Source organism: Citrus clementina, unplaced genomic scaffold (genome assembly GCF_000493195.1).
Source record: "Citrus clementina cultivar Clemenules unplaced genomic scaffold, Citrus_clementina_v1.0 scaffold_1, whole genome shotgun sequence".
NCBI classification, from domain to species: domain Eukaryota; kingdom Viridiplantae; phylum Streptophyta; class Magnoliopsida; order Sapindales; family Rutaceae; genus Citrus; species Citrus x clementina.
The window spans coordinates 14,409,136-14,433,975 of record NW_006263303.1 but is presented as its reverse complement, the minus strand read 5'-3'; the positions used below and the strand labels follow the sequence as shown (position 1 = coordinate 14,433,975).

Below are 24,840 nucleotides of genomic sequence, written 5' to 3'. Positions count from 1 at the left end.
TGCGGACTTAGCTGACTTTCTTGGTATCTCTTGTGAGGGGCTTGATATTTACACCTCTAGGAAAGCCCTTTCCTTTGACACTTTTCGTCATACTGATGGTGTCCGCAATATTTGTCGTCGTCGAGACTTGTCCGATAAGATTTGTTTGCTTATTTTTCGGTCTCAACTTTTACCCCTCCAAATCCGCATTCTTCACACTATTTTACAGCATATAGTGACACCTAGAAAAGGTCACTCGGATGAGGTTACGATGTTGGACGTTGCCCTACTAGATAGCCTACTTACAAACCGTCCCATTAACCTCGGGTATATTATTGTGCGGCACATGTTGAGTACTCCCGTGGTCAATCACTGCTTGCTTCCTTATGGCAGTATCATTACTAAGATACTGCAATGCTTTGAGGTGCCTCTTCTTGATACTAGACACACGAAGACTAGACGGATTAGTCCCGAGGCCATGACTAGTATCGGTTTCTCTAGAAAGAATGGAGAGTGGATAAAGACAAGCAACTCCAAAAACCGGGATACCTTGATTGCTCCAGAGGACGATCGGATGCTCAATGATGTCTATTCTCCCGATCAGCTTCCTGACTTTAGATTAGGAGCTCATCCTCATCCTCCGCGTCGCCATTTTGTCCCTCGGCCTCCAACTGACTCAGACTCTGAGGAGCGTGCGATGGATGCTGATATTCCCTCCTCTTCCGAGCCACCTCCTGCTCCTGAACCATCTGTTGTTCCTGAGCAGCCATCTGCCTCTATGTCGCCTTCTGCACCAGTTCAGCCCCCTGCTTCAGATGCTATGCAGCAGTTGGTTGCTGATGTTCACAGGATTTCGGAGCGCCAGCAACTGATTCTTGATCGGTTGGACACTATTTCCCATGACCACCAGCAGTTCAGCTCTAACTTTCAAACTTTCCAGCAGCAGAGCATTGATCAGCAACTTGAGCTTATCGCTGGACAGCAGACTCTTCTCCGCTATTTCGGCTATGATCCGGGGAGCACATCTTCTCCGTCTCCGTAGTTTCTAAGTTCTGTTTTCACACATACATTTCATATTTTGGTTGTTTGCATTTATATTTTTTATAGATTTTGATGACATGTTTGTGATGTTCTTGATGATTGGTGATTGCTGATTGTTGGCTATTGAAGTGTTGGTTTATTTTGTGGATATTGAAGTGTTGGTTTGTTTGTTCATGGAGTTGTTGGTTTGTTAAAAGATGAAGTTGGTATTAATCTATTTTGGAAGTGTTTTAATTTCGTTTTGTATTAGTAGTTTTGATCATTTTTAAGGGGAAACTTTGCCAAAATTTTCGCTCGCCAAAACCGGGTAACTTCTTTAACGGATTTGCATTTTTCATATTCTCTCTTTTCTTTTTGATGATGAAAGGGGGAGATAATTATGGTATTTAAAATGAATTTATGGTATTTAAGAAGGATTTAAAATGGGGAGATTAAGAATGAATTTAAAAATGTTTTCTTGAGCAAAAATCATGTTATTGAACATTTCTCAATTTGGCCATACATTTAGGGGGAGCACATATTAAGGGGGAGCTAAACATTGATCGAAATTTGTCATCATCAAAAAGGGGGAGATTGTTAACATGAATATGTTAATAATATTGATTTTGATGATAACAAATTTTAAATGGTTTTTAATAAAAATATTGGAGCTATTTCTTAATAAACGAAAGCCTTAATAATCATTTCATTCATTTTTTATAAAAGATGGACTTTCAAATTAGAAAAAGATTCTCTGCAAAAACTGGTTTAAAATGCAATTCTGGTTATAAACGGTGAACCGTTTATTTAAACGGATAACTAATGTTCATCTTGCAGGTCTTTGGAATTTAACGGCGAAAGGTTAATCCTAAACGGCAAATCGTTTATTTGAAATCTGGCCCAACGGTAACTTTGACCAACCGAAACGGTTAACCGTTTAGGGTTAACGGCGAACCGTTTTCTGTCCGACAGTTTGTAACGGCTAGATTTTCAGCTCCAGATATAAATAAGCTCATTCAAATCCAAAGAAGGTTGATCACAACACTACCACTGAGCTTATATCCGAGAATACAATCTTCATAGAGCTTTAAACACATTCTCTCTTCATCTATTCACACATTGGGCATTGGTTTGTAATCTTAAATATTGTGTGAGAGAAAAACAATTTGCAATCTTTTACTTTGAGTGATTGTAAGTGTTGGGATACACTTGGGTTAAGAGATTGGGGATAATCTCTTGTTGTAAAGGTCCATTGACACCTTGGAAGTCAATTGTAAGCGTTTGAAGCCTTGGGTGGCTAGCTTAGTGAAATCCTCAAGCCCGGTGAGCTTGGAGGTGTGGACGTAGGCGGGGATTGCCGAACCACGTAAAAATCATTGTGTTTGCTCTCTCTTCCCTTATCTTTTTATATTGTGATTGATTTATCTGTTAATGCTTTAAATTTGTGCTGGATTTGCATTGAGTTTTGCTTTAGAATTAAATAATTTTTAATATTCCAATTCACCCCCCCCCCCCTCTTGGGTTTGCCTAGTTAGTATTTCAAAAAGGCCCATAAAATCAATTACCCAACAATCAAATATTTCAATGACAAGGATGGGGTTTAAAGGCATCATGAAATGGACCCTACCATTTGATAATTCTTACACAATTTGCAGAATGCACGTGAATCTTTAAATAATGTAGGCCAATAAAATCAATGTTGTAATATTTTTGCAGTTGTCTTTTTTGAAGAAAAATGGCCACCACATGCTTTAGAATGACAAAATTGAATGACCCTACTTACCTCGTCGTCTGGTATGCATCTTCGAAGAATTTGATCAGAGCAATACTTGAATAGGTATGGATAATCCCAGTAAAAGCTTTTCACTTCTGTTAAGAATCTTTTCTTTGGGAACTGTAGTCACAGGGCATTTCACCTGTTGCAAGATAATTAATAATATTAGCATACCAAGGCATTTTGTTTATAGAAAACAAAAATTCATCTGGGAAAGAATCATTGATGGGTGTTGTTTTAATTGAAGACTCGTTTGTAAGTCTTGAAAGCTGATATGCAACAATATTTTCGGCGCCCTTTTTATCCTTAATTGTCAAGTTAAATTCTTTAAGTAGCAAAATTCATCGTATCAACCTTAGTTTGGCATTTGGTTTCGACATTAAATATCTCACTGTAGCATGATCAAAATAAACAATAATAAATGAACTAATAAAATACGAACGAAATTTATCTAATGCAAATATTATAGCTAGTTCTTTCTCGGTTGTAGTGTAATTCATTTGAGCACTATTTAAAGTTCTACTTGCATAATAGATGACAAAGGGCTTACTTTTCTTTCTTTGTCCCAGAACAGCACCAACGACATAATCACTAGCATCACACATTAGCTCAAAAAGTAAAGTCCAATTAAAGCGTTACATTTTGGGGCTGATGTCAAAAGAGTAGTTATGTTTTTCAAAAGCTTGTTGACAATCTTTAGTACATTCAAAAGGTGTGTCTTTTATTAAGAGGTTACAAAGTGGTCTAGATATGACACTAAAGTCTTTTCTAAGCCTCCTATAAAATCTTGCATGTCATAAAAAAGAACGGGCTTCTCTAATTGTCTTTGGTGAGGATAATTTTGAAATGAATTCAACTTTGGCTTTGTCAACTTCAATTCCTTTTGAAGACACAACATGGCCCACGGCAATTCCAAAAGTGGTCATGAAATGACATTTTCCCAATTTAAAACTAGTCTTTTTACTTTGCACCTTTCCAAAACTCTTACTAGATTATCAAGACGTGTATCAAAAGAATTACCTAATACAGTTAAATCATCCATAAAAACCTGTAGACAATTTTCAACCATGTCACTAAAAATGTTTGGCATGCACTTTTGAAATGTTGTAGGAGCATTACAAAGTCCAAAGGGCATTCTCTTAAATGCAAATGTTCCAAATGGGCATGTGAATGTGGTTTTTTCCTGGTCTACTAAGGCTATAGGGATTTGATAATAACCAGAGTAGCCATCAAGAAAGCAGTAGTAGGGATGTCCAGCTATTCTCTCAAGAATTTAGTTTATGAATGAAAAGGGAAAATGGTCTTTTCTGGTGGCATCATTTAATTTTCTGTAATCAATACAAATATGCCAACTAAATGGAATTCGTGTTGGGATTAGTTCACCTTTTTCATTTTTTACAACGGTTATTCCAGATTTCTTTGGTACTACTTGTGTTGGACTTACCTATTTACTATCAGAGATAAGATAGATAATTCCTATATCTAGTAGTTTAAGAACCTCATTCTTTACCACTTCTTTCATATGAGGGTTTAGTCTTCTTTATGGTTGACGGGTTGTTTTGACATTTTCCTTTAAGTATATTCAGTGTGTGCAGATTAAAGGATTAATGTCTTTTATGTCTTTTAAGGTCCAACCAAATGCAGTTTTATTCCTTTTTAGTACAAACAACAACTTATCTTCTTGATCATGCGTGAGTTAGGAAGAAATTATCACCGGATATGTTTGATGCTCTCCAAGATAAGCATATTTTAATTCTTCCAGTAAGGGCTTTAATTTGAGCTCTGGTGCTTCTTTTTCGATTGGTTCTTAAGATTGTGTCGTATCTTCAAAGTTTGATTGATCATAATCACTTATAAGTACCAGCATAGAATCAAGTATATGGTATATGTTAGCAGTATCACAATCTAATTTTTTACTTGATTCAAAAGAACCAGCAAAATAAATTTCCATAGATTTTATAGATTATCATCCTGAATGTGTTCCTCAATGATTGGCTCGATAAGATCAATCTCCTCATTCTCATTATCATCATCTTTTTGGTGATGAGGTTATTTACGCATGTTGAACACATTGAGTTTCAATGTCATGTTGCTGAAAGATAAATTCATTACTCCATTCCTACAATTAATCAAAGCATTAACAGTATCTAAAAATGGTCGACTCAATATAACAGGAATTTGTTTGCATTCATTAGCAATTAGTTCCGTTTCCAAAACAATAAAATCCAAAGTGTATATGAATTTATCGACTCGGACTAATACATCTTCAATTATTCCTTTTGGAACCTTAATCAATCTATCAACAAGTAAAAGAGTGGTAAAAGTCAGTTTTAACTCACCGAGATTGAGTTGTTGGTACATTGAGTAAGGAAGCATATTAACACTGGCACCAAGATCAAGTAGAGCATGTCCAATTTTATGATCCCCAATAATGTAATAAATAGTTGGACAGTCAGGATCCTTGTATTTCAAAGAATTATTGGTTGAGAGAATGAAACTTACATGTTCTACTAGAAAATCTCTCTTTTACACCTTATGTTTTCTTTTCATCATGCATGGATCTTCCATAAATTTAGCATAAGAAGGCACCAATTTAATGACATTCAGCAGAGGAATGTTGACCTTTATTTGTTTAAAAGCTTCATAAATTTCTAGACTGTGGTTTGATTTTTTTGGTTTGATTAGTGCTTGAGAAAATGAGGGTACAAGAGGAGAGTTGGTGATTTCTTTATGAGTTAAAAGTTCAACAGACTCTTTTCTATTTTCTGAAATTGAATATTTACTAGTTTCACGAGGGTCCAAAATATATTTTTCGACAACTTTACCACCACGAGGGTTATAATTGATTTCACTTGACTCATATTTTGGTTTCCTGAATTTTCCATTTCAGGATGTTGTTGACTTTTGGGGTTTGGTTCAGGTTAAGTAGGAAACTTTCCTTTTTCATGCATGGTCAGAACAGATGTAAGTTTGGAGATAGTTTCTGTCAAATTGGTTAAGGTTTATATCTTTTAGTTATTGATGGACTCTTGTTTTTCAATAAACGAATGTAATGTGTCTTTCAGAGTTTTTCTTTGTGGTGGGACATATAGTGGGTAATTATGGGGGTTTTGGAAATTTTGACGTGAAGGAATTGGTTGTGAAGGTTGTGCATGATTGTCATTTCTTCAATTGAAATTTGGATGGTTTCTCCAACTAGAGTTGTAAGTTTGGGAGTATAGATTTGGATTTGGCCTTTTGAAATTGTCAACGACATTTACTTGTTCATGCAAACTTTCTCTCAGAGCTAGCAAAGTTGGACAGTCCTGCGTAGAATGGTCAGTAGAATCACAAACATAACATAAAATATTTTGAACAGACTTTACATGATCATTCTTTTTCGACTCTAATATTTTGATTTTTTTATCTAAGGATGCAAATTTTGCTTGAAAATCATGGTCTTCTCTAAGGTAATGCGTGCCTCCTCCAGATGGAGATGACTGAGGTTTACTTGATGACTCATAAGAACCAACTGTTGTGCATTCTCTGCTATATAGTCAAGATAATCTAATGCATCTTCAGGACTTTTATCCCTAAACTCACCATTGCACATCATTTCAACGACTTGTCTACCTTGGGATGTTAATCCCTCGTGGAAATAAGACAATAATCTCTATATTTCAAAACCATGGTGAGGGCAAATGTTAAGTAGTTATTTAAACCTATCCTAACATTGGTAGAGGGTTTCTCTTTGTTTTTTAGTAAAAGTGGTGATTTGTCTTTTGAAAGAATTTGTTCTGTGGGGTTGGAAGAATTTTTTCAAAAATTGTGCTTGCATTTCATCCCAAGTTCTGATAAATCCTGACATAAGATTTTGTAGCTAAGTTTTAGCTTTATACTTTAGTGAAAAAGGAAAAAACTCAAGCCTGATTATATTCATGCTATAATTTTGATCAGTACATGTGTTATAGACTTCCTCAAATTCCCTTAAATGCAAATATGAATTTTCAAACTCAAAATTATGAAAAGTGGGAAGAAGTTGAATAATACCATGTTTGAAATTAAAACATGATGCATCAGGAGGAAAAACTATGCATGATGGTGACCCTATTCTAGTAGGATGCATGAAGTCTGTAATGGTCCTAGGCTGTTCATGAAGATTTTACAAAGCTTGGTTATCTTCGTGTCCTGAAAAATTTTCAGCTCCTATGTCAGTCATATCTAAGGGTGGTGAAGGTGATCTCCTAATTAAAGAGGTCCAGGCAAACCATTTATTGTGCAAGCGTCTGAAGAATCGGGTCCTCCTCCATACTTCATATCATTTTCTACTGCATTTACATCTCTATTCCATCATTCACGTCTACTCAACCACACACATACTTTTGTCACGACAAAGTAATTCACCATCTCAGTATTGTTTAACATGTGTTAGATCTTGATCGAGTTTATATTTATTACTATTAAAATGACAATATTACACTACCTGTCAATTGATGAAAGATCATGTATATATGTAACATCGCTTCTTCACCAATAACCAATGAGAAAGAGAGGATGCATATAAAATTATAAGATTTTGAAAATTGATAAAGAGACAAAAAAACTACAAAAATAATGTTAAAACCTGTCCGTTTTACTATGTTAAAAAAAATGATACTCATTCCACCAATGAACTCCACCAAGATAAATGTTTGGTGCAAATTTGTCATAAATTCAAAATTTGGGACAATTTATTATTAATTTAATTTTTATTTATTACTGTGTTGGGTTGACGCGGGGTTTGAAATGAGCTCTCTATCATTGCTCTAAAATTTAGTGACTAAAATAGGCCTGATTTGCTCAAAGAAACTACCGGTAATTATTTGCCCAAATCTAGTCAATAAAGAAGAAACAAGTACGAACATGCAAAAACCAAAGCCAAACTGCATGCCCAATGGGATTATTTGGAAATTTTGAAAATAGTTTTCCACTTTCTGTTTATATCAATGGAATAAGACCATTGATAATGAAATCAGAATGACACCTTTTTTATGTAGCATATTTTAATGGAATAATTTAATGTTATTCTTTTTTGAAATGGGTTATATGATACAGACAGTTTGTGCGTGTATACACACACAAACAAAAGACACATAAACAATTGAAATAAGTACCGAATATAATGGGGATTTCAGCTTGAATTGGAGCTGAAAATGGATAAGGCATGCGAGGGTAGATGATGAAGGCACCATAAACAGAGGCTCTTTACCAGGAATGATGGGCATGCCATAACAATGTGCCTCTTTGGTTTACTATAGTGAACTTGTATGTGTAGGACTGCCCTCCTTTTATAGGGCATTGGGTAATATAAGCGGGTCCATCTGACCATCCCGTCCTCAATTGCCGAATGCCATGCCTTGGTGCGAAGAATTAAAGATCAGCACAAGTAAGATCAACAATAAATCTAAATCCAAATATATATTTATTAATGAAATCTCAAGAATCTTTAACACATTTTTTTAATCCATTGGATGCATACACTTCCAATAGTTGGATTAAATTTTATATGAATAATTAACTGTGATAATTGAATAAGGTATATGTTTTCTGTATTATTCCATTAGAAATTAATGAAAAGATGTTGCATAAGCACCGAAAATACTACATAGCCCACACATACATATAACTGAAAAAATATACGGTCCAGTGCAAGTCTTGTTTGTGAATTGATATGGCTGGAAAATCAAACTTTTGGCTTGTAATATAAAAACCAATTGAAAGGCCAAGGCCAAAGCCATTAGAGATGGCAAAACCCCGGGCCGGGTCCGGGTATTGCCATGACCGGACCCTACCCGGAAGTAACCGGTCCGGGTCCGGGTCCGGGCCGGGTTTTAATCCGGGTACTCGGATTTTATATTTTTTAATATTTTATGTGTATATATTTTTTATTTTTTGGTAATTTTATAAGTTTTAAATTTATTTCAATAAAATTTGACATAAAAATATAAATTTTAAGTGTTTAAAACTTTATATATGTATAATAAATAAGTCAAATAAATATAAAATATTTAAAATAATATATATTTTATAATTTTTTTTAATAAAATCCGGGTTTCGGGTTTATCAAGTGATGTCCAAGACCGACCCGGCTTCATACCCGGGCCGGATAATACCCTGCCCGCAACGCCCGGGTACGGTCCGGGTCCGGACCGGACGGATATTTTTGCCACCTCTAAAAGCCATGAACCACGCTCCATGAAAGTAAAAGAAATATATATATATATATCAAATTTGCTGAAAACAAATGCTAACTTGACGTGCGGGTAAACTCAATGAAAGTCCGCCCAACAGCAGGATGCACTCAGCAGTAGGGTGGCTTAGAAATGGGCCGCTTTACAAAACTAACCAGCCATAGTATGCTTAACAAGTGAACAAGTTCGGCCCAAATTCTAGAATTCTCTACAATTGTAAATAATCAAGAAGTTTCCATACTTTTATACTTTAGTCCCTAAGAGTAGGAGATATTCAGGCACTTTGCACTCACTTGCTAGGAAGTTTCATGAGCTAGGCATCCAACTCTATAAATAGGGACTAGTGCCCCGTTTTGCACAACACACAAAACTACACTAGCAACACACAAGCAACTCAAGCTGTTGTAAAAAGCTCTCTTTTATTTTCTCTTTTACGAGTAGTAAAATTATATTTAACTATATTGCTTTCTCTTCTCTCCAACATTATCGCAAGCATACTTGCTTATCTAACTTGAGAAGATTGGAAGGCTTATTTAATAACTTTTGTGCTAAAAGTTGTCTAAGTGCCGCACGGGATATATATATAATGTAATAAGCTACTTTAGAGCTGGCCAACTAATTTCTGTCCAATTTGTTATCGTTGTTTAAAATGCTTCATTATTTTCGGATATGAGATTGCTGTAATAATAATTATAATGATAATCAAAACTAAAGTTCTATTATGATGGTAATAATTCAACTAAATATTACCCACTACGGTAAAAGGATTAAGACACGCTATTATTAAATATGATTGAATAGTCGATCAACCACAAAATTATAAATAAAATAAAACGTTGTCGAAAATATTATTAGTATGATTATTTATGTAATTTTGTTTTTTAAAAATAAAGTTATAAAAGATATGCTAGGCTGTCAACCTAGATAAAGCATGCAGATCAGCAAAATGGGACATCTTTCTTCAGGAACATGCATCTGTGCTGAATATATCAAAGAAACAAAAAATAATATAGTATATAATGTGCATTTTGACTCATTCGGGGCAGTTTGATAAAAGAAAATTTCAGCTGTTAACTTTCACACATGACAATAAGTTTTTTTTATGTCCGCTTAGGGTTTTACTAAGTCATAAATAAGTATATTTTTTGCATTGTTTTAGTTGAGTTGTAAGTTACAATAAATATAACTTAACGAGATCCAATTGTTTATGACTTTATTGAACAGATCTTATCAAGTGAAATGACTATAACTTACAAAGTCGAGATATAAAATTTAGGATACAGATATGTTAGAATCGCTCTAATGTAGAGCACGTCTTCATAACCATACGATCAAAATTATAACGTGTTTTTTATTATTTATCATTTTACGTGTGTGATTGCGATTTGTGCTATACCTTGGAACAGCCCCAAGGTAGCCATTCCCTAAAATTTATATTTCAAATCTTATGGTATATGTTGTGGCATTATTAAAATTTTTAATATTTCAAGATTTATTTTATAATTTTTTGATGCTATTTTATTGTATCATTTCTCTTCTATGTACTTGGTGATTTAAAAGAGATTACATATATATATATATAGAAATATTTCAATCCGAAATTTTAAAGTAAAGAAAAGTCCGGTAAATCTTTAAATCCGCATGGTTTAAAATGCTTGAAATTGTAAGCTTTTAAAACCGTGCGGTTTTAAAGCTTTCCTGGATTTTCCCGCACTTTAAAATTCAAGACAAAAAAACTACTATATATATATATATATTATTCAAGACGTAAGCTTGGTGATGCTTCTAGTAGATTGGTCAATTAATTTTCAAACAACTTTCTTTAATTAATAATCCGATTTCGAAATCTTTGAAAAGGTAAGGGGATAAAAAAAAATCAATATGGCTTAGCCACCTAACTTCAAAAAGGGGGGAAAAAAGATACAAACATTGGATTCAAATTTATAAACGAAGAGAACTCATCAAACGATAGAAAAGGAAATGCTACAACTCAAAAAAAAAAAAAAGATGGAGGGAATGAATTCATAGACACGTTTGAATTAAAGAATGTTTTTATAATTTTGTCTACATTTTGTTATGTATAAAATATACGAATAAATAAAAAGAAGTGTATACGAATAAATAAAAAGAAGTGTACTGACCAACGGATGGTAGTGTTTTGGGCAACGCGATTAGTGACCTTAATTTGCACATTGCTCCTTCATAGACAGCAATGGCTAGCCCAGAATATTCTCCATTCACTGTCAGAAGTAGTAGCTTTGTATTGCACAAACGACTCACCGTTTTCCACTCCACCTGAAATATAAATATTAACATTAATTCTCTTTTAAATTACTTAATTAGCTAGTATATGAACAAGTTAATTCTCTTACATTAAATAGAAAACTTTTGATTGTTTGTGAAGAAGAAAATGGCAGCATAGTGATAAGTATCTAATCTATTCCAGTGGAGTAACACTTGGAATAAAATCCCCCATGAACTTATGAAAATAACTAGAAGCAAAAAACTCATTCTAATTCATGATTTTGGGGTTTAAGGGGACCACGGCCAAGATCATAAGAATAAGGAAGCACATAAGAACATAATAAATGACGTAGGTGCGAAATAAATATGTTTATTTCCCTACATCAAATTCACATTCATTTGTACAATAATAATGGGTGACACATGTCATTAGGAAAAGAGTTCAAGGCAAAACCCTAAAATAATGTCACTCATCACCTATAATTAGGAACCATCTCACTAAGAAATGGGAGACCCTTAAAGATAGAAAAACGTAATTTTATTTATTATTCTTCTTTCTTCAAATCTTAATCAAACAGTGACTTGGGCATCGGAATGCCTTTTTTAGGTACCCACCTCGTCGGATTCAAGTTCAACAAACATCACAAGTTCTCCACAAATATTGGTGTTAGGGGGGCTGTTGTAGTTGTTTATTTCTTCTGTTTTATGTTTATGTCCTTCGTTTTTCATTTTTTTAATAGTACGTTGTATTGGTGATGCGTTGTATTGCTGTGTGTAACCAGACTCTTTGATTTCTTTTTTCGATTGGTAGGGTCCGTTGGGATTTCCCCTACGCTAGTTATGGTAGGTAGGACAAGTCCTGTAAATTTCTTTATATTTTTAGAGATTTAATGGGTGAAATCTTTCTCTCCTAGGAACTAGAAATTCTTAGTGTCTGGAGATTTTAATATCCGTGTTTTATTGTTTGAGACTGTATTAAGTTAGTCTCATTGCAGAAGTTAGGCTGGAATCATAGTTCTCTATCCTAGTCATAGTACATAAGTCGAATGTAACCTCATGGCGCTTGTCTTGCTAGGCCTCATGTGCTCGAGGTGTTTTGTATTATTGGTGTTCTGATCCTTCAAACGAAAGTCATATTTTTAAAAAATAAATGTTAAAAGTTCACTTCAATGTGAAATCTCTTTAAATAGGTTAATGAAAAAATTTAATTTTAGTATTTACAGAATTGAGAAAATGGAGACATCTACACACATTTTGAATTTTGAATATAAGTTCACTTCAATGTGAAATCTCTTTAAATAGGTTAATGAAAAAATTTAATTTTAGTATTTACAGAATTGAGAAAATGGAGACATCTAGACACATTTTGAATTTTGAATATACAATTAGGATGAGATTTAGAACGATTTTTATGTCCCTAACAAATGATCACGATAAGATTGGGATTAGATCGTCCTAACCCATCTCTATCCATGAGTCACAAAGCCGCACTTATACCGATCTTATGTTCGGCATGGTATCATTCCGCGTTAAATTTCTTTTTTTCTAGGACTCGTAATTTTATATCATGTATTTGTAGATTTGTATTTGAATACATATTTTACTAAGAGCATGTTTGCTTATATTATTAGAGCTCGTCATTGTATTAGAGTATTATAATACCATATTTGGCAATTACACCATATAGTATTATAATGTGGTCAACTCAAAATCTTATGCGGTCAAACCCGCATAAACTAAACCCGAGGGGGGGCAGGTTTATATGGGTTATTAACTATTTGTGAGAAAAAAAAATTAAGACTTCTCTCTCTTTCTCATCTTATTCTCAAATCAACTACGGTAGCTCTCCTTGTCGATCTATGATTTCTCCCTGTGCAGTGGCTTAACAAGAGCTAACTCCACGATGCTCCACACCATATCAGCTGCCTTTGCCGCGCAACACCAACTCCACCGTAACCTCATCGTACGATACTCACCCACTGCGCAATACCACTTCCACTGCAACCCACTATGTGACACCATCTCCACCTTGCAATACAACTATTCTCCCTGTCCTTCACTACCTAAGGTTTGATTTTTCATTTGGGTTTAATTTTTTCATTTAGGTTTTATTTATTTATTAAGGTTTTATTTTATTTGCTTTCAATTTAATCATATTTTTTCCGTTATAATCAAACATTCGTGGTAATTGATAAATGGAAAATAAGGGGCTAATTGCTCGCGGTGGGTTTTTAGCCAAGCACAGAAAATTGCCCCTATTTGGATTAGATGAGAACAAAGGAATACATCTCTCTGCATATACTTTTATATATGTGTGTGTGAAATGCTGCGGTAAAATGCAAAAGCATCTACTTGAATGTCTTTATCTATAATGAGCAGCTAGTAATAGGTAGCCAAATGTGGGGTCTAAGCTTTATTATAAGGATGACATATCCATTAAACTGGTAGTTCATCTTTTACCATGAAGATTGGAGGCCTAAAGCTTTTATAATCTTGTTAGCAAAGCAGGATAATTAACTTCTATTATTATTATTATTATTATTATTATTATTATTATTATTATTACTACTACTGCTACTATTACTACTTATGTTAGTAAGAATTTGCATTGCTAACTAATTGTGCTAAACTTTTTGGTCAAAAGGTAAAATTCAAAAGACAATAACTTTTTGAACAAATGATTAAAGACCAAACCAAAAATTCAAAAGCACCATTATTGTTGAACATTATCTTCTTTTATATAATATATAACCATTTGTAGAGTAATATTGGTGCAATGGATAATCTTTTTGCGAGCAAATTCATGCTGTGTATAGAGGTGGCAAAAATACCCGCCCGATCCAGACCCGGACCGTACCCGGGTGTTGCGGGCCGGGTATTGAAATGAAGCCGGGTCGGTCTTGGGCATCACTTGATAAATCCGGAACCCGGATTTTATTAAAAAAAATTATAAAATATATATTATTTTAAATATTTTATATTTATTTGACTTATTTATTATACATATATAAAGTTTTAAACACTTAAAATTTATATTTTCATGTCAAATTTTATTGAAATAAATTTAAAACTTATAAAATTACCAAAAAATAAAAAATATATGCACATAAAATATTAAAAAATATAAAATCCGGGTACCCCGATTAAAACCCGGCCCAGACCCGGACCCGGACCGGTTGCATCCGGGCAGGGTCCGGTCATGGCAATACCCGGACCCGGCCCGGGTTTTGCCATCTCTAGCTGTGTAGGGATAAAAAAGTTCTCAAGTTTTGTTGTCCATTCATAAATTAAAAGGAAAAAAAATAGTTTATGAGTAATGAGTTTGAGTTTAAGTACTCATATGAATTTTTATAAGTACTCATTAGTTGCTATATACACACACATATTTATAGCTATTCTAGCTAGCAAATGTTGAATACCTTATATAAATTTTATTTCTAGAGTTAATTATTCATTAAAATTGACATCTTTTTATTAATTTCAATGGGTTATTTTTATTTAGGTTCCAAAACAAATAGATAAACTGGCATTTCATTCCAACGACTGCTGCTTGCTTCCAATGAGTTCAATTTCTTACCATTTATTATTTCTTCAACAAGAAATGGCTTATGAAATATAATTCCTTGGATTTCATTATATTTCCTGTATGCTCTGTTATATGTGTGATAGGCATGATTTTGTGGCCAATCAAATCAAATAAGAATGGATCACATGTTCTATTCCCTCTACCCTTTATTTATTATTATTATTATTATTATTATTATTATTATACATACATACATACATACATACATACATACATATAAAATCTACCTCTATTCTCTTCTTTATGATTCTATTTAGCTCAAGCGTTGAAATCTAGCCCTTATATGGAAATCTAACTTTATGGAAATGTATCAAATGGTCTACTAACTGATTTTTTTCCCCCAATTTTACTAGTTGTGTTAGATATGGACATGGGAAGAAAATTTTCTTTCATCATGTGGCAAATGAAGTTGAGGTTCATGTTCATTGTGATGTATTTTTTGTTAATGATGTTGATCCGAAGGCATAACGAAAGAAAAATGATTCATAGTCGTACATTCCAATTCCATGCTACTCGACTGCAATACTTAGATAGCATTATAGGCAATAGTGACATACAATGTGTAAATCAACTAAGAATGGATAGAAGGACATTTGGCCTACTATGTGAGCTACTTCGATCAAGGGGACTAAAGGCTAGTGGTTCATTGGCTCTTGAAGAGCAAGTTTGCATGTTCCTACACACTTTGTCTCATCATGTTAAGAATAGCACAATTGGCATTAGGTTTTTTAGATTTGGTGAGACTGTTAGTAGATACTTCAATTCAGTGTTAAACAAAGTATTGCGGCTACACAATGTTTTATTGAGGGTGCCAGGCCCCGTACCAAATAATTACGCTGATGAGAAGTGGAAGTGGTTTAAGGTACATTTTCAATTACTTATATTTTATTATAGCGACTTATAATTTAATCCCAATTAAATTTTTATTTTTTTTATGCATGTAGAATTGCTTGGGGGCATTAGATGGAACTTATATTAGACTCTGTGTGCCAGAAAATGATAAGCCAAGATATCGAACAAGAAAGGGTGAGATTGCTACAAATGTTTTAAGGGTATGTTCACAAGATATGAAATTTATCTTCGTGATGCCCGGATGGGAAGGCTCTGCCTCTAACTGAAGAGTACTTCGCAATGCATTAAATAAACCGACTGGCTTAAAAGTTTCTACAGGTATTATTCATTCCAAAATTTAATTTAATCAAATTACATATTCAAAAACAAAATTATATTAATGCTTAAGTGAAATAAATAGGTTATTACTATCTTGTGGATATTGGATATACAAATGCTAAAGGATTCCTTGCACCATATAGGGGAACAAGAAATCACTTATCGGAATGGAGAGATGGGTGTGCTCTTCGCAATAAAGAAGAATTCTTTAATATGAAACATTCATCAGTAGGAAATGTAATTGAACGGTGTTTTGGATTGTTCAAAATGCGATGGGCCATTCTTCAAAGTCTTTCATTTCATCCAATTAAAACCCAATAATGCATTCTTACTGCATGTTGTTTATTGCATAATTTGATTAGAAGAGAAATGTATGTGGATCCAATGGAGCATGAATTAGTTGACTTATCTAATAATGAAGTAGAAGATAATGATAGCATAAGTAGCATTGAAGCTTCAGACCAGTGGACGAGCTGGAGGAATGATTTATCTATTACTATGTATAATAATTGGCTTGGAAATTAGACTCATCTAATATATATATGTCATTAAGAAAGTATATGAGCATGTACTTTTGTTAGTATATAGACATCACTAGGAAAGTATCTGAGCATGTACTTTTGTTAGTATGTAGATGTCATTAAGAAAGCATATGAGCCTGTACTTTTGTTAGTATATAGATGTCATTAGGAAAACATATGAGGTTGTACTTTTGTTAGTATACAGATATCATTAGGAAAACATATTTGGTTAGTATATAGATGTGATTAGAAAAGCATCTGAGGTTGTACTTTTGTTAGTATATAGATGTGAATTGACTTGGTGTTATATTTTAGTTACTTGTTTAAAAAATTGTTATAATATTTATTTTGTAGGAATGGAGAGTGAAGGACCTAGCCATACTACTGGACAGGCTCAAGACGAACATGAACAAAAGATAAAGAAGAAGCAATGTTGAACATTTTAGATGTTGTAGTTGCAAATGGTGGTCGAGCTGATAACGACACCTTTAAATCTGGAAGTTATAAATATATTGAAAATGAATTAGAAAAATTATTACTAAGGAGAGGTTTGAAGGCGTACCCATATATTGATTCTAAGATAAAGATATGGAAGAAAAGTCATGGGGTGATATTTGATATGTTGAACACTAGTAGTTTTGGCTGGAATGATGTGAGAAAATGTGTAGTGGTTGACAATGAAGAAGTATGGAGATCATTTGTGGAGGTTAGTAAAGACAATTATTTTTTTTATGTCATCATTTATAAACATTGTCCTTAATTTGTTTATTGTGAATATAATAGAATTTATTTAATTATCTTATTTTATTATTGTAGTCCCATAAAGATGCAAGCAATTGGAGAGATAAGACATTTCCATATTATGAGAGGCTAGCAAATATATTTGGAAAAGACCATGCAACTGAAAGTTCGACAAAAAATCCAAATGATGTGGCTATAGCAGCACTTCAAGAAGAAATTCATGATGATGATAACGAGATTGATGATAAAGGTTCTCCAATGTCGACTACACTGCCTTCGAATTCCCAATACACTACTCGATCACATTCACAATCATCAAACAGGAGGAAGTCTAAATTAGATGAACAAATTGCGGTTGGTATTAACAAATTGGTTTCAACATTTCATCAAGCCAACGCTGACATGTCTCAGAATACGTTTGGAAGTAGTGAAGATAATGATTACATTAGCAGAGAGCTTGATTCGATGAGACTTTCTGTGGATGATGAGCTTATTGCCTTAAATTTGATGGTTGAGAAGCCTTCACATATAAGGGCTTTTAAGGTATTACGAAATGATCATGATCGTAAGTTGGCTTATGTTAGGATGCTTTTGCGTGAACATGAGAGGAGAGGTGGAGTTTGACTAGAGAGTATGGATTTCTAACTAAACAATGATATTTTGCATTAGTAGTTTGGCTTGCAGATGTGTGTACTTAAATTATTTGACGCGAACAACAACTGTATTACTTTACTAATTTGTGATGCTTTTGAAGTATGTATTAACTTTGAATGAATCTTTTATTTTTTAATTATTTATTCATTCTGTGATAGTTTTTAAATGCTATTTGATTGAATTATTCGCTTTAATTTTTATTTCATAGGTTATATATTTACGAATTATTGAAAAAATAAATCTTATATCATTGTAAATCTTAGAATTTGTTAGTTTTACACATGTCTTATAAAGAATTATGATTCTTTTATTTAAACCAAAAAAATTGATGTAAAAATTCTTAAATTTAAGACTTCTATATTTAGTATTTTTCTAAGTACTAGTAGATATTATTTTTTAAATATATAATTAAAATTAATCACCAAAAGAAATTAATACAGTATAGTGCAGCATCGAATATAATAGAACTAAAAATTAATACAATACAGTGTAACACCAAACATTATATAATATTATTATAATACAGTGCTAATGCAATATAGTGTAATACAATACACCTATATTAAAATAATATAGTATAATATAATATAATACAGTATGTCAAACACATCCTAAATCAATTATCTTGAATTACCTATTTAAAAATGAATTTTCTGACATTGGACTCCGTATCAACAATGAATTTAATTGCACACACTAAAGAGAGCCCAAACAGTTGATTTATTACATTTAGCGCACGTGGGTATTGGAGAATTTATCAAAGTGAGCAAGTGTTTACACCAATCGGCAATTTGGGGGTTAATTGGTGTATTTTTGCTTACTTCAAATTACACGCAGAAACTTTGAATACAAGTAATGAGCGGGAGAAAATGAAACTCTGATACCAAAGTAAAGTAATGCGCGGGAATAATCGTTTACGACAGTTACACAGCAGCTGCATACTCCATCAACACACCCAATCCATCAATAGGCTTCAGTCTCCAGCAAACACAAATCCATATCCATCAAAGAAAACACTGAAAAGACATTTGAATAGTAAATCCAGAAACAAGCCGAAACCCGCCGGAGACTGGGACATAAGACAATGGAACGTGGCTATTACAACCCACATGCGCAACGGCTGTTGCGACTCTGCTCTCCATGTCTTCAACTCTATGCCTCGTCGGAGTTCTGTATCCTACAATGCCATGATCTCAGGGTACTTGTTAAATGGCCAACTTGATCCCGCAAGACAGGTGTTTGATCAAATGCCTCAAAGAGACTTGGTTTCTTGGAATGTCATGATTAGCGGGTATGTGAGGAATAAGAGTCTTTCTGCAGCACGGAATTTGTTTGAAATGATGCCGAAAAGGGATGTTGTTTCTTGGAACACTATGTTGTCTGGGTATGCACAGAATGGGTATGCCGATGCGGCGAGAAGGATTTTTGATAGAATGTTGGAAAAGAATGAGATTTCATGGAATGGATTGCTTGCAGCATATGTGCAGAATGGGAGGATAGAAGAGGCATGCATGTTGTTTGAGTCGAAGGCAAATTGGGAGGTAGTTTCTTGGAATAGTTTGATGGGAGGTTTTGTTAAGCAAAAAAGATTGGGTGATGCAAAGTGGATTTTTGATCGGATGCCTGTGAGAGATGAAGTTTCATGGAATACTATGATTACAGGTTATGCTCAAAATAATTATCTGGCAGAAGCACAAAGATTGTTTGAGGAGGCTCCAGTTAAGGATGTCTTTACGTGGACGGCCATGGTGTCAGGTTATGTGCAGAATGGAAAGGTTGATGAGGCAAGGATGATTTTTGATGCAATGCCTGAAAAGAATACAGTTTCATGGAATGCAATGATTGCGGGATATGTGCAGACTAAGAGAATGGACATGGCGAGGGAGTTATTTGAGGCAATGACTTGTAAGAATGTGGCTTCTTGGAATACAATGATCACAGGTTATGCTCAAAGTGGTGAGATAACCCATGCTAGGAATTTGTTTGATAGGATGCCTCAGCATGATTGCATCTCATGGGCAGCTATAATTGCTGGTTATGCTCAGAGTGGCTATAGTGAAGATTCTTTGCGCCTTTTTATAGAGATGAAAAGATATGGGGAAAGATTGAACAGATCTCCATTTACTAGTGTTTTGAGCACATGTGCCAATTTAGCTTCTTTGGAATTGGGGAAGCAGTTGCATGGCCAACTGGTTAAGGTTGGTTTCGAAGCTGGGTGCTTTGTCGGGAATGCCCTTCTTGTAATGTATTGCAAGTGTGGAAGTGTAGAAGAAGCATACCATGCATTTGAAGAAATAGTAGATAAGGATGTCATTTCATGGAACACTATGATTGCTGGTTATGCTAGACATGGATTTGGAAAAGATGCGTTAATGCTCTTTGAGTCAATGAAAACAGTGGGTATCAAACCAGATGATATCACTATGGTGAGTTCTGATATTTTAATTCTATCAAATCAAACCGCATGATATGTTAGTTCTGTTACACTGTTGATGCTTGATTCAATATTTCCATTATAATGTTAATGCATCCTATCGTAAAATTGAAACCCACTATTTTCTTGTTCTCAATTTGATGACTTCACTGCCAAGGAGTGAACAGAGGATATTTCTATGTAACCTAAAATGGAGCTAATAGATTGATGTAGCAATTCCCATGTGGCTGGCATTGGGAGTTAGGTTAACTAGATATAGTATTTCAAACTGTTGTTAATTGAGAAATTGTTTATTGGAAGAAGAACTCTGAGTGGCTTGAGACTGAGCTTTTTGAGGTTCTGGCTTTCATCTCTGGCAAGAAATTATTTACCCTTTACAATTAAGAACCAACCGGCATGGCAGCAAAGGCACTACAAAGGACGTATTCGGTTTGGTGCAGGATTGAAACTGCCCTTTAGTTTATTGTTCTGTGTTCTTAGTGACCAAAATATCACTAATGAGAATTGAAAGGAAAACTCTTGAAATTTGAGGGAATTTCTTTTTCAGCTTTTGCTTATGATTGAGCAATTAGAAGCACTACACAAAATCAGTACAATAGTATTAGATATCTGATTTTGCTTTGTGATGATGCTTGTTTTGTCATTGAATGATGTTTATCTCTTGTTATTAGATATCTCTCTTGCAACGTGTGGATCTTCTCTCTTGCAAATATGGTTCTTCATTTTTCAGTTCTATTATCTGTATTGCAGGTTGGTATATTGTCTGCGTGTAGTCACACTGGCTTGGTGGAGAAGGGCACAGAGTATTTTTATTCAATGAATCGAGATTATGGTGTAATACCAAATTCTAAGCATTACACATGCATGGTGGACCTTCTCGGTCGAGCCGGCCGTCTGGACGAGGCACAGAATTTGATGAAAAACATGCCTTTCGAACCAGATGCTGCAACTTGGGGTGCTTTACTTGGTGCCTGCAGACTTTATGGTAAAACTGAATTAGCGGAAAAAGCTGCAGAGGTGATTTTTGAAATGGAGCCTGAGAATGCTGGAATGTATGTTCTCCTATCCAATTTATATGCAGCTTCAGGTAGATGGGGTGATGTTAGTAAGATGAGATTGAAAATGCGAGACAGGGGTGTGAAGAAAGTAACTGGCTATAGTTGGCTTGAGGTTCAAAATAAAGTGCATACATTTTCCGTTGGTGATACTCTCCACCCAGAGAAGGATAGAATATATGCTTATTTAGAAGAGTTGGAATTTAAACTGAAGCAGGACGGATTTGTGTACTCAACGAAATTGGTTCTACATGATGTGGGTGAGGAAGAAAAGGAGCATATGCTCAGGTATCATAGTGAAAAGTTAGCTGTGGCATATGGGATACTTTCCATACCAGCAGGTAGACCAATACGTGTGATGAAAAACTTGCGCGTGTGTGAAGACTGTCACAATGCCATCAAACACATATCCAAGATTGTGGGAAGGTTGATAATCTTAAGGGATAACAACCGCTTTCACCACTTCAGTGGTGGTTCATGTTCTTGTGGAGATTACTGGTGAGCGTAAAGAGAACTGTTTCAGTATATAACCTCAAAGAAGTGGACATTTCAGCTGCAAGAGTGAAAGAAAACTTTCATGAAGCCTCTCCTCAGGATGAACTCGATCTCTCGGTTGTTGGTTACTGATTGATGACGCCATGACGGCTACTAATTTACATAAGAAGGATTGCAGCCGACCATACAAGTATGTTCTGTGTGACTTAATTATTCCACTGCATACTATTACTTTAGGACTGCTAATTTACATAAAATAATTGTAGCAGCATTTTCTTGATTTGTTCACAACTTACTATTTTTCCCCCTTGCAAGTGTTTTCAAATTATTTTAGCCTTCCATCCACTTTAATATTAAAATGGAAAGCCATCTTTCTTATGCTATTACTATTTATTTTTTAATTAAAAAAATGTGTCCAATTAAGTAAATGATGTCCCCTGACAATTTTTTTTTTAAATAATGAAACTCATTAATTTCTTGGGTCCTTGTGGTTTCTCTGTTGATTTGTCTAGTATCATTTATTTGGATGCACAAGAGATCCCTTATATTAGGAGATAATTTCGTTTTTACTCTTTGCTAGTTTGTTTTTTATTCTTGTTCTTTAGTGTGTTTTTATACTTTTTTTCTTAAATTTGAAGGTTTTGCTTTATATCCCTCTCCATATGTATTTGTTATGTTATGATCTATATTATAGGTAGAAGTCCCTCTTCACTCCACCATCATGGTGGGCTTTGAAATATATATACACAAACATCGTGTGTGTATTATGAATTTATAATACATAGGCCTAACTGGAAATAATAATAATAATAATAATAGAAAAGCTAATTACAAACACCGAAATGGATCTTATGTTGTCTATTATTTTTAGCTTTCAATCTTTATATTATAGACGGTATAGACTCCTAAAAGTAATGATAGAGTCACAAACTCTTATACAAATTTATTTTGTACAAACTGATGTGGCATAATAAAATTGATTGAATTAAATATCTCTTGGCTCACATGATTTATTTTTATTATTTTATATTTTCATTCAACTAATGAATTAATGCCACATCAGTTTGTATAAGAGTTTATGGCTTTATCATCACTCAAACTCCTAATTGCCTTATCAATTTTCTAAAAATATACCTGGTATTCATCCTCAATGAACAAACACCACTTGATGCGTTATGGGAAGGCAATAATTAATTTAATAAGAGTATATGAGGTCATCTCTATAAATATACTAATAATGATCTCATCGATTTATCCATTCACAATTTCTTCTCGATGCACAACTAAAAAAACCAGTAATTTTTCTTTCAAATTTATTTTTTAAAAAAATCACTTTTTTTGCTTATTAGTCTCTTAAAGTGCATGTCACACCCACATGCGCAATAATGGCTAGTCATTCACGAAACACCCGATCGAAGCAATTTTTAAGAACAAAATATCAATTTATATCTCATTTCCATTCCCCTATCTTCATTTCTGCCACTCCATGGAAAGTGATACTTAATCCTCATTCTCAAATTTTGTGGAACCAACCACTTTTATTCTCATTTCATAATTGATTTTTTTTTTTAAATTGAAGGCACACAATGCGAATGACTCCTCATTTTCATTCTCATTCTTCAATCCAAAAAATAAACACACCTTTAATGTTTGACCTCTATGTTGTATTACAATTATATGTATGTAGAGTTCCAATAGATTTTAAGTTCCATGCTACAGTGGAAGATATAACTGAAACAGGGGATGGATTGATAGAAAAAGATAGGGGTATTTTTAATAAGAGTTGAGCTATTGGCACCCCCTTATTGAACTTATAAAACCCCTATTTTCTACAATTACATTTAAGGATAAATGTATCAATTATATTTTTCTCTCTAAAATTCAAACGCTGCCATACGCCGCATAAATACAATTTTTAATTGGTTATGATTTCTTGGCATTCATCTTCAATCCCATTCCAAAGATCAATGAATTGTTTTGAGTCTTACGCATCTAGAAAACTAAAATAAAGTGTTATACATGCAACAATCTTTTGAATAAAGTGTTATACAAGCAACAATCTTTTGTTAAAAACCCTTAGGACTGTCCAATGGCTTAGCATAAATCAAGGATTGGGACTAAAAGAATTTATCAAGGAGCAAAATTGCAAAAGAAGAACTCAAGAGATGGGCAGGAAATTGCATAAATGAGGGACCCAAAACATGACATGAGATCGGCGACATAAATATTGCCGACGTTTATTGTTGGGTGTTGGAGAGAAAATCAAATTTAGAAGAAGGGCAGTTTTGGAATTAAAGTGGGTGTTAATAATAAATATAAATTTTATAACATTGTTTAATGGGGTGTACTTATAATAGGGGTTTTTAAAGGATATTAGAGGGGTGCCAATAGCTCTACTCTTTTAATAATTCATTTAGTCTAAATATATGTGGAATAGTGAAATAAACTAGAATTTGTTGATTCTAAGAATACCCATGAATTTAGATTGTTAAAACTCTATGATTCCATAGAATACCGAAAAATAACGTAAACTCAAAACTTACTCAGAGCCGGAAACAAAAATTTGATAGTAATCAATGCCATGATTTTAAAGTTACAAAAGACAAATATTATAAGCAAGTAACAACTTAAATAAGAAATAAAATTCTAAACAAGTAACCAAATTCAAATAGAAAACACAAATCAAATAAAATAATCATAAAACTCTAATTATTAATCTTTTTTGTTCCACTTGTAAGTTTGAAAGCATTAACATTACTTGTAGCATTTTTTTTCCTTTTTATGCATCACGTTTGAATTGTTATCCAACGAATTTAAATCTAAATCAATTGCATTATCAAACAATTGAATTGCTCATGGGTACTTTGTACAACCACTATATGATGTGCCAATCACAAATTTATTTTTATTATTGGTTATAAATTTTTTATTTCATTTCTCAAAATAATCGTTACATTT

At 33.7% G+C, this 24,840-nt stretch overlaps 2 protein-coding genes across 2 annotated transcripts; both read left to right on the top strand.

Annotated features, from left to right (window-relative positions):
- Positions 1–16,933: 16,933 nt before the first annotated feature.
- Positions 16,934–17,868, top strand: LOC112095657. Its single transcript, XM_024177755.1, has 2 exons — positions 16,934–17,209; positions 17,320–17,868. Exons 1-2 carry the CDS (start codon positions 16,934–16,936, stop codon positions 17,866–17,868), a joined length of 825 nt encoding a protein of 274 aa, XP_024033523.1.
- An 815-nt stretch (positions 17,869–18,683) lies between these two features.
- On the top strand, positions 18,684–22,066 carry LOC18056127 (pentatricopeptide repeat-containing protein At4g02750). Its single transcript, XM_006451594.2, has 2 exons — positions 18,684–20,324; positions 21,083–22,066. The coding sequence occupies exons 1-2, from the start codon at positions 18,795–18,797 to the stop codon at positions 21,887–21,889; spliced, it is 2,337 nt and encodes a 778-aa protein (XP_006451657.2). The 5' UTR covers positions 18,684–18,794; the 3' UTR covers positions 21,890–22,066.
- The last annotated feature ends 2,774 nt before the right edge of the window (positions 22,067–24,840 follow it).